Raw genomic sequence first — 13,133 nt, forward strand, 5'->3', positions numbered from 1 at the left:
CTTCTACCCAGAAACCCTTGCTTCAAACCTCCCTTTTCCTGTCCCCTCAAACACAGTTACCCCGGGCAAGCTTAGTGACATCTGACTCTCCAGGCCAAAGGATCCTTCTATGGCAGTGTTTCCCAACCTTTTTTGGGCAAAGGCACACTTGCTTGATGAAAAAAATCTGGAGGCACACCACCATTACAGCCCCGTGACGTCAGCGCGCAGCGTCACGCCGGGAGGGAAGGGCGCCGGGGCGCTGCTGCTGCTGCTGCCGCCGCCACTCCCGGCAGGCATGGGCCCAGCTGAGGCGGCGGCGGCTGTTGTGGTGGTAGCGGCGATAGCGGGCGGAGGAGGGGGCGGCGGCGGGGCCGAGGTGGCCGGCGGCGGCGGGGGAGGCGGCGGCGGGTGGAGCAGGAGGGCGGCCGAGGCCGGTGAGGGAGTAGGGTTGCCCGGGGCTTGAGGAGCCATCGCCGGGAGTTGCTGCTGCTGTTGTTGCTGCTGCTGCCCGGACATGCCGGCCTCCTCCTCGTCCGCTGTCTCGCGCTCCTCCCTTTTGCGCGCGCTGCCCCGCCGCCGCCCCATTGGCCGGGTCCTGTCAGCTGATCCTGTGTTATTTCCTGTGTGTGTGTGTGAGGGGAGAATGGAGAGAGTAACCTCGGCACCACCACCGCGGAGCCGCCCCCGGCTCGACGCGGATCCTCGCCGCCGCCCCGCCTCTCGCCGCCCAACTCGCCCGCCTCCCTCCCACGGCACACCAGGCAACGCCTCGCGGCACACTAGTGTGCCGCGGAACACCGGTTGGGAAACACTGTTCTATGGCCCATCAGCACCTTTTTGTAATGCAAACAGATCTGCTCTTCCCTCCCAGCCAGTCAGAAATTCTTTTGCAGCTTGTATCTCCCACCCCCAAATAATCACAATCCTAGAATTTATTAATTTCTATGTTTATCCTAAGTCTACAACAATATGAATAGGCCCTAAGAAATTACTTAACAATGCTGTATAGCTTTAATTTTAGTTCATAAAATTAGGGTGAGACTTGTTACCAAACTTACTCATTATTTAATTCTAAAGCTTGATATGCTGCTTTTATTCGGGCCTGAGGGTTCCTCTCCCGCCATGCCTTCTGCATAACTGTTGGGGGAAAATAGGATTTATTTACAGGCAAGTCATGACTGTAAGTATTCATGGAGAAACAAACAAACAAACATCTCTCTTTCTAAGAATTAAGCCACTACCAAACTGAACACCAACCCCTATCACAGGGGTTGGCAGCCTAAGGCCCATGGGCCACAAGCGACCCATAGGGGTCGTTTAATTGACCCACGAGCTGAGCCGCCTGGTCGGCGAGTCCCCATGCGCTGTGCTAAACCGGCGCAGCACAGCGCAAGGACTCATTTCCGCGGCACCAGAAATCACGTCTGCGCAGAGGCCGGAAATCGCCTGTGCGCATGATCTGACCCTCGGAGGGATCTCTGCTGGAGTGAACCGGCCCAGGCAAGGTAATCCTTGCCGACCCCTGCCCTATCATAAATGTATGTTATTCTTCATCTTTATTTTTAAAAGAGAGAAAAAAGCATAAGGCGACTGACAGAAGGGGAGGGGGGCAGAGCTTGTGGCAACTGGCCCCAGGTGGCTCATGAAAAGTTTGTTGTTTTCCCTCCTGCTGGCTGCAAGGTAAGTTTGGTCACTGATAGTCTCTGGGTGGAATGAGTGTGGCTACATGGAAAACAGTGCCAAAGTTGGGACTGGCCTGGCTGTTGCTTCCTCCTCTTCTGTCTGGCTGTTGCTTCCTTCTCTTCTGCCAGATGCTATTCATTTTAAGTGAATAAAATTCTCATCATTGCCACTCACTTGGCTGGGTTTAATTTTTTGGAAATGAAACCCTAATCCCGACAAAGGTTAAAAAGTGAACATTCATGAACTGAATGCACAATCCTATTCATGTCTACTCATAAGTAAGTCCAACTGATTTCAATTGAGCTTACTCCCAGGTGAGGAAGTACAGAATTGCAGTTTGAATATATCTGATGGTCCTCAGTTTTCATAAGAAAGGGAGAGAACCTATATATGTTTCTTTTGGAACTAAACCTGCAACTGTCCAGCAAGAATAATGTGGAAAATGTTGGAGCATTTTTCTGAAAACATAATGTTAGTTTTGGCTCTGGTGATGAAACAATATACGATGTTTATAAAACAAAAACTACAGTTCTCATATCATTAAACATCTCATCAGATTAATGTGTAGACAGCTAGATGAACTGGTAAGATGAACTGGTAAGAATTAACACATAAGCTGACAAAGGCCAGATATGACAAATGCCATTGCCTTAAAGATAGAATAGACAATATGTAACCCTCAATACAATTTGGTGCAATCAAAAGCAAAGAAATATAATAATCTTGGGGCATGGCGGGGTTTTTTTATAGTAGTAATTCAACATTCAGAAGTACATAACATTTGCAAGTCTTACTATTGAGAGTAACAAAATCAAGAGGGGTAGCTGTATCTATCTGGCTGTAGCAAGAACAGTGAGGGTCTTGAACTGTCACAAAAATTCTCCTGAATGCATCCGGTGAGGTCCATGAACACATATGGCATGGTAAACATTTTTGTCTTTAAGGTGCCACAATACACCTTTCTTTCCTACTATGTAGACTTGGACAGGACTCTCAGGTGAGCAGAGGAGATATGTAAAAATATTATCACAGACATGCAAAGTTCTGGCAATAATAATGACTTAAAGTTTGTTTTTCTCATCCTGGTTTCTCTATCCCAAGAGATCAGAAAAATTAGGGGAAATGGCATAAATTATCCATCAAATATAAAAGAGACTTAGAAAAGACATTTAGAACAAGCATTTCCAACATTAAAAATTATTCATGGCCAGCCATCTTTTTATCTTTCACACAAGAGATACGGTTGATACCTGCATCTGAAGGTCGAACTGAGTCCGTTTCACATGTGAAAAAGGTCTGATGATCCTGAGCAGATAAGTTCATGTCATAATATGTAAGTGGCTCCTTTCCTGTCACCCATGTATATCTTTAAAAAAAGAAAGAGAAAGAAAAGAGGCTTCATTAACAGCCCAATTCTTTGTATATCTACTCAAAAGAAAGCCAGTGGGATACGCTCCCATTTATGTATCTACATGCCAACCTAAAGGATGCATTTAGAAATGAATCATCTATCCAAACAGATTCATCTTTGTCTTTATACATGGAATTTACAGGAAAGAGTAAGGTTACAACGTTCTGACAAACCAGAAGCTCGTGTTCTATTTAAATTTATTTTACAAAAATGGCTATATCACAAAGATAAAAATACCTGCTATATTCTGCTCCTCTAAAGAGATTGAGAGGATTTCGCCATACTTTGCACTCTGTAAAAAGAAACAGTTTAATCTCAAAATTAAGCCAGAACTGTAGATTTCTAACCTATATGCTTTGTGTGTTGAGGCCTGGTTTACCATAAGAATCTTGGTTCAATAAATATGGAACCATTACTTCTGAACTGGCCCAAATATTTTTTTAAAAAAAATGTTTCCTCCACAGAATCAGAAATAATCATGGGCTCACACTCTGGTTTCTCCCTTTTCTGGTCTGCAGTAGCCATAATTTACCATGACATGCAAATCTGAAATGATGGCTAGCACTTGCTTTCAAAACTAAATTCATAAACAATCGTTTGAAGCAGGCATGGCAAGCTCTAACCATAGTATTAAAATGTGGATGGCATGACAAATTACCGGTGTTAATGGTGTTAAACAGAAAATTTAAAAAGGGAAAGCCCCAAGTAAGAAGAGAGGAAAACAAACCCTGGTTTGTTTCTGATAGCCCAAATTACAGTTTGGATGAATGTTTAAATTGAGATTCCACTTCAAGAAAACAGTTTTTCTACCACACGTAGGTGCAAAGCAAGCAATTTTCCAAAAAACAAAAACAAAAGGCACTTGTCACATCGATCTATATAGCAAAATATATAAAGACAAGTTATCTATTATAAAAAAATTAAAAATCATATTGATTTGGAAATTGCAAGGGGTTGTGGAAAATAAAATACTAAACTCAACAACTCACCTGCCCCCACTAAAAAAGGCTTTGCCCAATCTGATTTACTTTATCTCTCTTCTTTTTCCTAAGCAAGACAAAGGCATTACCTGATGCAAAGCTAAGCCCATTTACAAAAATAAACAAATTGTATTTACAGGCTTTGGCTAAGGCCAGCTATCACGAAGTACATTTGCACAAAGCCAGATGTTAGAAGCAATCACCTGACAAACTCTGCCTGCTTGTCTCATTTTCTCCACTAGTGGCAGAGAAAGTTGCCTGTGGAGAATTAGTATTCTCTGCTCCTCCAATAAGTGGTCGTAAATGGCTCACGGATACCTGCTCAATGAAAGATGTGCCGTATTTTCTGAAATACCACCATTCAAATATCTGCAGTGAGAAACAGGAAAACATACAATAAACCATTGGGTCAAAAATCTCAAGTCACGTCACTTGCTCACAAAACAATAGGCTGCCCACAATTATATTTATGGTTCCTTTCAGCAAAGGTTGACAGTTTGCCCACAGATAATATGACAGAAAAGAATTGTTTCTAAACAAAGCCCTTTTAGGGCACAGCCACCAGCAAAGTAGTAAGCAATGCTCCCAAATTTCAGCCACTTCCTGTTTCTCTGTAAACAAAAGTGTAATGGAGATATAAGATAGCCCAAGAAATCTATTGGTTCTTACCACAGGGCTACTCCCCCCCTTCCAATGGAAAATATTGGCTTAAAAATAGTATCCTATGTTTTTCAGATTAAAACTAATGCAGGGAAGCAGACTTAACCGTCTTTCTTCTGATGCTATGCACTTGATTTTGGTCATTTTACTACCCTGTGATAGCGCACCCCTCCTACAACCACTTGTGTACATTTATTTGTGGCACTGCATGAGGGTTAGGAATAGACAGGTTTCATCTTACCTTTTGAGCAGTGCTACACAGGGGACTCAGAACTGGCATGTCCTATGTCAGAGATTTGGCCCCAACAAGTAGGATCCAGACAAAAACTAAATGCTACTCTGGGCAATTCTGGTAAAACATGGGGTGCCTTAAATCATATGCTGGTGGACTCAAGATGAACAAGAACTGCCTGAAGGCAAATGATAATATTTTCATCATCTTTTTGGTTTGTACACTGCTCCTAATATGCATATTTTATGTTCAATGGAATGGCATTACAGTGGTACCTCTGGTTACATACTTAACTAGTTCCGGAGGTCCGTTCTTAACCTGAAACTGTTCTTAACCTGAAGCACCACTTTAGCTAATGGTGCCTCCCACTGCTGCCACCGCACGATTTCTGTTCTCATCCTGAAGCAAAGTTCTTAAACCCGAGGTAATATTTCTGGGTTAGCAGAGTCTGTAACCTGAAGTGTATGTAACCTGAAGCGTATGTAACCCGAAGTACCACTGTATGGTGCAACTGTGGCTACGCATAAGGCCCCCTCATACAGCCATGATAATGAGGCAATGCAGGTAGAGTCCCACAAATGACTTTGGCAGCCTAAGCAATGTGCTTCAGAATACTGCCAGAGAAGGCTCAACACTATTGTCACAGCTGCCCCTTACAATGCTATAAACCATTTCATTTTTTACTTGGAAGGCTGTGGTTACCAGCAAGGAATCACATCAAAATGAATAAAAATATTGGTTTCTTTTTCTGTATAGGAGCGCCACCTAGAGTTCAGCTGGCATATAAAAGGTACCGGTAACTTTCATCTTCAGACTGGCACAGTTTACAAAAGTCTAATTTTAAAAATTAATCTGTAACACTGTAAACACAGATGCATCACATTTCACAACAACTATTCCTCATCTTCCAAAAATCCCAAAAAGGTACTGTGGATGCAGACATGACCTATTCTTAGTTGCTGTAGATACTTTCCTGGACATTTTAAAAACAGTCTTAAAAGCAGGCCAAAATTTAGGGTCGAGTATGCATTAATCTCTTACTTCTTTGTCCTAAGCAGCAGAAGGGACTAAATAGCCATCTTAGCAATTAAAAAAAAAATAACTTTTAATCTTCTAAACATCTAAAATCTGAAGAGTTCTATACAATACTTGTGTGCAGCATTTTAAATACTAGCCTATGTAGTAGTATAAGTTCACTTTTACCCTACAGTGCAATTGCATCCTAATGTGTGAAATTTTAACCTTGTGTAGTTGAAAGCTGGCCAGCTGAAATCCCACAAATTAATTGCATGCAAAGCAGAGCCTAAAAGCTCCTTTTGCACTTGGTTTTCCTGGTGTGGAAAGCACTTTTAAGCTCTCAGACTTGCTTACCAGGGTTTCGGAGGCTCTTGTTAGATATTGTAGGAACTTGAGTGGCCACATGAAATATCACGAGAGCCTCCCAGAGCCTGGTAAGCAAGATGGAGAGTTTAAGAGGTCTCTGCCTTGCTTGGAAGGTCAGGATGGCCCTGTGAGGGTGGTTCAAAGGGGGTGGTTCAAGTATATGCATTTTTGCATGTATGTGCCATCGCTGGAATGCACAAGACACAATCTTACTATATTTCTGGTTCTGTAGGATCAACAAAAATACCAGCATGAGTAAATAGAGAAAATTACTTACAAATATCAGACCGGATATCAGAGAAGATGTCCCAGTAAGTGCAACATAGAATTTTGGAGTCAATGTGCTCAAGAAAATGGTCACTGTCAAAGAAAAAGGGAAGCTTTGTCAATCGATACATTTGCCTCTCAGTGTCTGAGATGACATTACTTAAGCAACGCACACACACCCCTACACACACACAGTGTCAATTCCTCCATTGGTTGTGGATACTTTTTGGAAAGTCTGAATCCGGAAATGATGTAGCCCAGGTAAACTATGCTTTGAATGTTAGGAGAACCATTAATGTTAAAGTGGACTTTTTAGCTAAAAGTGCTGGACAGGACTCAAACACAACAACACTCTTCCCACCTGTGATTCCCAGAAACTGCTATTCAAAGACATACTGTACTGCTTCCAACAGTAGAACTAGAACCTAGCTACTGTGGCTTGTCCATTGAAAGCCATCCAACATGGTAGAGAATACCATAATTACACTACGTGTTGTGTTAAGTACTTTTTGTTTGTTTCTTTGTTCAATGTTTAGCTTCATAAGAAGTCCATGAGTTTGAGTTCAAACAGCTAACCCTAAATGTTTTAACTGCTATTTTAGCTTTCTCTTAACCTAGATACAAACACAAGGATCCAAAACAGCAAACCACAGTTTTAACACAAGTTTAATAGCTTTAACTTAAATCTGTAAAGAGTAAAATATGGGGAATTATGGATATTTGATCAATTTTAAATCCTTTTGAAAACACATATTGGTGTGTTTTGCCTTGTGACCATATGGTGAAGAGCAGTATAGATATATTTAAATAAGGACCGAGATTACTGCAATGCATTATATGTGGGGCAGCCTCTGAAAACAGGAAACTTCAACTGGTGCAGAAGTCAGCAGTCAGGTTGCTCACTGGAGCAAGAAAGTTTGGGCATATAATGCCAATCCTGGTCTAACTGTAATGGCTGCCAATCAATTCCTGAGACAAATTCAAAGTGCTGGTTTTTACCCATAAAGCCTTAAACAGCTCAGGACTGCAATACCTCAAGGATTGCCTCTTCCCATATGAACAGACTCAGAACCTGTGATCATCATCTGAGCCACTTCTTTGTGTACCCACTCCATGAGAGGCCCAGAAGATGGCAACACAAGAATGGGCTTTTTTGCAGTGGCTCCCCATTTGTGGAATGCTCTCCATAGGGAGGCTTGCCTGGCACCTTCATTACATACCGTATTTTCCCCTCTATAACACGCAGATTTTTTCTCCTAAAAAGGAAGGGGAAATGTCTGTGCGTGTTATGGAGCGAATGTGTGGTCCCTGGAGCCAAAAAATCAAGCAAAAGTCAAATCGCTCTTCACGGAGAAGGGAAACCTGAAAAGAGGAAGTGGCAGCTTTCCTGTATTCTGCCTCAGGGTCTTACTGCCCACCCTCCTCTGTTTCGTTGCTGTGATTGCTGAAACGGAACAAAGAGCAGGGAAAGCCCCTCCCCTCCAGGCAAGCAGAGGAGAAAGTGTCGTCTCTGTGCTCCGGTACTGCTGGGGGAGAGGGAGAGAGAGTGGGGGAGGGAGAGGGGGGGAGGGAGGGAGAGAGAGAGAGAGAGATATGGCTGGCTTGGGGGGGAACTTTTGCCTCCCACCCGTTAAATCCCTCTCCAGCATTCTTAGCCAGCTGCTTCTCTGCACACCCCTCTCATGTCCCTTCTTTGTTTTTCCTTCGCTCCCCACTTAAAATGTGGTTACAAAGCATAGATCAACATGGATCCTCAGGATCTTTGCATTGGGTCACCCCAAATTCACCATCAGATCACATAGCATGTCCATGGCTACAGCCTGCACCAAAAAAATCACACACCCACTGTTGCCTGGGGCTGCAATGGTGCAAAAACGTGGTTAAAAAGCATGGATCCACATGGATCCTCAGGATCTTTGCATTGGGTCACCCCAAATTCACCATCAGATCACATAGCATGTCCATGGCTACAGCCTGCACCAAAAAAATCACGCACCCACTGTTGCCTGGGGCTGCAATGGTGCAAACACGTGGTTAAAAAGCATGGATCCACATGGATCCTCAGGATCTTTGCATTGGGTCACCCCAAATTCACCATCAGATCACATAGCATGTCCATGGCTACAGCCTGCACCAAAAAAATCACGCACCCACTGTTGCCTGGGGCTGCAATGGTGCAAAAACGTGGTTAAAAAGCATGGATCCACATGGATCCTCAGGATCTTTGCATTGGGTCACCCCAAATTCACCATCAGATCACATAGCATGTCCATGGCTACAGCCTGCACCAAAAAAATCACGCACCCACTGTTGCCTGGGGCTGCAATGGTGCAAAAACGTGGTTAAAAAGCATGGATCCACATGGATCCTCAGGATCTTTGCATTGGGTCACCCCAAATTCACCATCAGATCACATAGCATGTCCATGGCTACAGCCTGCACCAAAAAAATCACGCACCCACTGTTGCCTGGGGCTGCAATGGTGCAAAAACGTGGTTAAAAAGCATGGATCCACATGGATCCTCAGGATCTTTGCATTGGGTCACCCCAAATTCACCATCAGATCACATAGCATGTCCATGGCTACAGCCTGCACCAAAAAAATCACGCACCCACTGTTGCCTGGGGCTGCAATGGTGCAAAAACGTGGTTAAAAAGCATGGATCCACATGGATCCTCAGGATCTTTGCATTGGGTCACCCCAAATTCACCATCAGATCACATAGCATGTCCATGGCTACAGCCTGCACCAAAAAAATCACGCACCCACTGTTGCCTGGGGCTGCAATGGTGCAAAAACGTGGTTAAAAAGCATGGATCCACATGGATCCTCAGGATCTTTGCATTGGGTCACCCCAAATTCACCATCAGATCACATAGCATGTCCATGGCTACAGCCTGCACCAAAAAAAGCACGCACCCACTGTTGCCTGGGGCTGCAATGGTGCAAAAACGTGGTTACAAAGCATGGATCCACAGGGATTCTCAGGATCTTTGTATTGAGTCACCCCAAATTCACCATCAGATCACATAGCATGTCCATGGCTACAGCCTGCACCCAAAAAATCACGCACCCACTGTTGCCTGGGGCTGCAATGGTGCAAAAACGTGGTTACAAAGCATGGATCCACAGGAATTATCAGGATTTTTGCATTGGGTCACCCCAAATTCACCATCAGATCACATGTCTGTGGCCACAGCATGAAGCACAAAAATGATACATCCACTGTTTCATTCAGAATGTTTTTTCCCTTGTTTTCCTCCTCTAAAAACGATGTGCGTGTTATGGTCAGGTGCGTGTTATAGAGCGAAAAATACGGTATATTTAGGCACCAGGTGAAAATGTCCCTCTTCTCCTAAGCCTTTGTCTAATTAAGCCACCTGCAGCCTTTAAAACTGTGAGGGAGGGTAACTGTTTTTGTTTGTTACTATGTTATACATTTTTGTGTTCTTACATTGTAAACTGCCCTGGGATCCTAGGATGAAGGGCGGTGTAGAAATTTAATAAACAACAATAGACACTAGTTTCATTTTTTTATTAGAATGGGCACAAACATTTCTTTTAGCATGGAGCATAGAATGTGCTGCTTGTAACAAGAGTTCAACGTATTCAAAATAATTAAGCCGTAATCTTCCAAGAAGTGTCAACACTTAAGGGTTCCTTGTAATTGTGAGAAATACAGATCATTACAAACATCTATTTCCATGTAGGAACAACATATCTGAAGCAGCTCAAAGGTAAACTAACACTGCTACATGCTAACAGGAAGTAAATCTCATTGTACTCTGTAAGATTTACTTTTGAATATGCATGTTTAGGACTGATTCATAAAATCCAGACAGATACTACCTGAGGCATTTTATTAACCAACCCAGAACACTCAATCTTGTTTGTGGGTTAGGCCTACTGATAGTTATTTAGAAAGAGATTAGTAGATAAAAAGTCTAAAGAAAATGAATATGGTACATTGACAATGAGAAATTGACAGCTCTTATATTAGTGTCAGTCTCACAATTTAACCAGTATAGCTAGTTTTGTCTGAACAAGTCTACCTTCCTGGGCTTTTGAAACCACAGCATGCAAGAGACAAAGTCTTAAACACACAAAATAAGACCAAGTTAAAAGCAGGGCATGTACATTAAGCCCTGAGGGGGATCGATCCTAAGGTAAAAGTCAAGGTTACTCCATTACTTACTTGATGTAGTGCTTCATGTGTAGAGTATAGCAAAACTCAGTAGGCCCACCAGGCAAATAAATAAGCAGACTCTCTTTCATTCGTTAGCAACTTTAACCCATGAACACATTGTTCTAAAGTTACGCATGTATTGAGGATGCAAGTGGCGCTGTGGTCTAAACCACTGAGCCTAGGGCTTGCTGATCAGAAGGTCAGCGGTTCAAATTCCCACAACGGGGTGAGCTCCCGTTGTTCAGTCCCAGCCCCTGCCCACCTAGCAGTTTGAAAGCATGTCAAAGTGCAAGTAGATAAATAGGTACCGCTCCGGCAGGACTGTAAACGGCATTTCCGTGCGCTGTTCTGGTTTCGCCAGAAGTGGCTTAGTCATGCTGGCCACATGACCTGGAAGCTGTCTGCGGACAAACGCCGGCTCCCTCAGCCAGTAAAGTGAGATGAGCGCACAACCCCCGAGTCATCTGCGACTGGACTTAACGGTCCGGGGTCCCTTTACCTTTCACCTTTACCTATGTATGTATCATCATGCTTTGGAATGTTTTATTAAAATACCTGATACTAAGGATGTAACCATATGACATAAGTCCCATTGAATATAATGGCACTTTTAAATAGACATGGAGAGGATTGAGCTGTAAGTCATGCTGTATGCTGGCCTGCAGACTTGAGTGTGCTTTTAACTCCCCAACCATTAACTTTAGACCAACAAAATATTATGAGACTTAGCATCTATGTAAGGCCTGCAATTTAAAAAGCAACAAAAGGGGAGTATGGAGCTCACTGCTCTAATAAAAGAATAGTGACTGTGTGTAAATTGCAGCTTTCAAACAACAGGTCTAGTTTCTTTCTGTTTTGATGACACAGAAGATCTGACAGCTGGTAGTATAGATGCTGTCATCATTCAGGGCTTGCAGACAGCAACAGATGATAGAAAGCTTTTTTTTAAAAAAAGCTGACAAAGGGAAGACATCACGGACTACAGACTGCCTTGCAATCTTTAAAATAAACAGACACAAAGAAAAAGTGGAGAACAAGATTTAAAACCAACTTGGCTTACAAATAACCTGACAAAAAATAACGAGGCCCCTAAAGGACAGAAGCACTTAAATACACACCAAAACACAAAGGAGAACAGAGTCCAGGAGCCCTGCAAGAACCAATCCTTTCTGATAATACCCTGTATTTGTATGCAACCAACCCCAAGGTAAGCACACCCCAGATTTTAGTGTGAGGCAAAGTCATAGCTCTAGAGAAGCCTGTTTTCACCCGCAGGGCTCAGCCCAGAAAAGAATGGCGTAAAGCCAGTTTCACGGAGCACGTGCAGTTCTTTTCACAAACGGCACCTCAAGCACCTGAGATTAGGGCTGAAGAGGTGAGGGGCAGCGAGTAGCCCAAACAGCCCCCTAACCGGCCGCCCCAAAGCCCCCCACCCCTCACGTCCATAGCAGCGGAGGGAGAGGAGGCGGGCCAGCCCGCGCCCCTCCCCGGCGGCGGAGTCCCCTCAGCGCCCACAGAGCTGCTCTCCCCTCCCGCTCCCCCCGAGCAGCCCCTCACCTGCCGCCAAGTTATCCCGCAGCCGGAGCGGGCCTCGCAAGAAGTAAAGGAGCCCGAGCGCCGCCAGCAGGGCCAGCGTCCGCGCCCAGGGTCCCCCCGCCAGTCTCAGCCTCTCCCACCGCCGAGGGCAGTGGCTGGGCAGCTGGGAGGAGGAGGAGGAAGGCGCCGCATCCCCATCCACAGGAGAAGGACCACTCTCCGCCATGACTCCCGCCCTTCGCTCGCTCAGGCCTGGCTGGCTGAAGGAACGGAGGGAGGGAGGGACCAGCCGGGCGCGCCGCCGCCGCCGCCTGACTCTGAGAGAAGCGGGAGCGCGTCCGCGCGCCCGCTGCTCCGTCTCTTGTCTCCCGCGCACGTGTCTGTTAGCCGCCTTAGAGGGAACCCCTCGGAGATACACCCCCACCGCCGGCCTGTTTTAAAAGGGGCGCTTTTGTTCTTTCCCTTTTTTTTTAGGGCTGTCATCCCGTGCAGTTTTTTTCGTTAAAAGGGACGCGGCTCCGATTTGTGATTCCCACCCCCGCGGGAATTGTTTTTTTTTAAATTTTATTATTGCTTTTCCGCTTGGAATTGTAAAGTGGTCTTTAAGGGGTGTTTTTTTTAACAAACGGGATATACATTTTTAATAACTAAGAGCGCTCCACTGAATGCATGCTGTACATGTGAGATGCACAGCACGCAGATACAAGAAAGCAGCCTGACATTCCCTGTTTTTAACCATTAGGAATTTGGGCGAATGGCGTTCTCCCACATTCCTTTCTTTGCAGGATGATGGGTGTTTTGGGGGGGCAGAC

General features: G+C 44.5%; 1 protein-coding gene across 1 annotated transcript in view; it reads right to left on the reverse strand.

Moving 5' to 3' along the window:
* ST7L (suppression of tumorigenicity 7 like) overlaps positions 1–12,632 on the reverse strand; it is a 44,738-nt gene extending 32,106 nt beyond the window's left edge. The window contains exons 1-6 of the mRNA XM_028734500.2: positions 12,343–12,632; positions 6,609–6,691; positions 4,260–4,425; positions 3,314–3,368; positions 2,916–3,031; positions 1,041–1,119 (exon numbers count right to left, since the gene is read on the reverse strand). Coding sequence (XP_028590333.2) covers positions 1,041–1,119; positions 2,916–3,031; positions 3,314–3,368; positions 4,260–4,425; positions 6,609–6,691; positions 12,343–12,547 — 704 coding nt within the window. The 5' untranslated portion in view covers positions 12,548–12,632. The remainder of the gene's footprint in view (positions 1–1,040; positions 1,120–2,915; positions 3,032–3,313; positions 3,369–4,259; positions 4,426–6,608; positions 6,692–12,342) is intronic.
* Between the last annotated feature and the right edge of the window lie 501 nt (positions 12,633–13,133).

The sequence above is a fragment of the Podarcis muralis genome, chromosome 5 (assembly GCF_964188315.1).
Source record: "Podarcis muralis chromosome 5, rPodMur119.hap1.1, whole genome shotgun sequence".
Lineage (NCBI taxonomy): Eukaryota > Metazoa > Chordata > Lepidosauria > Squamata > Lacertidae > Podarcis > Podarcis muralis.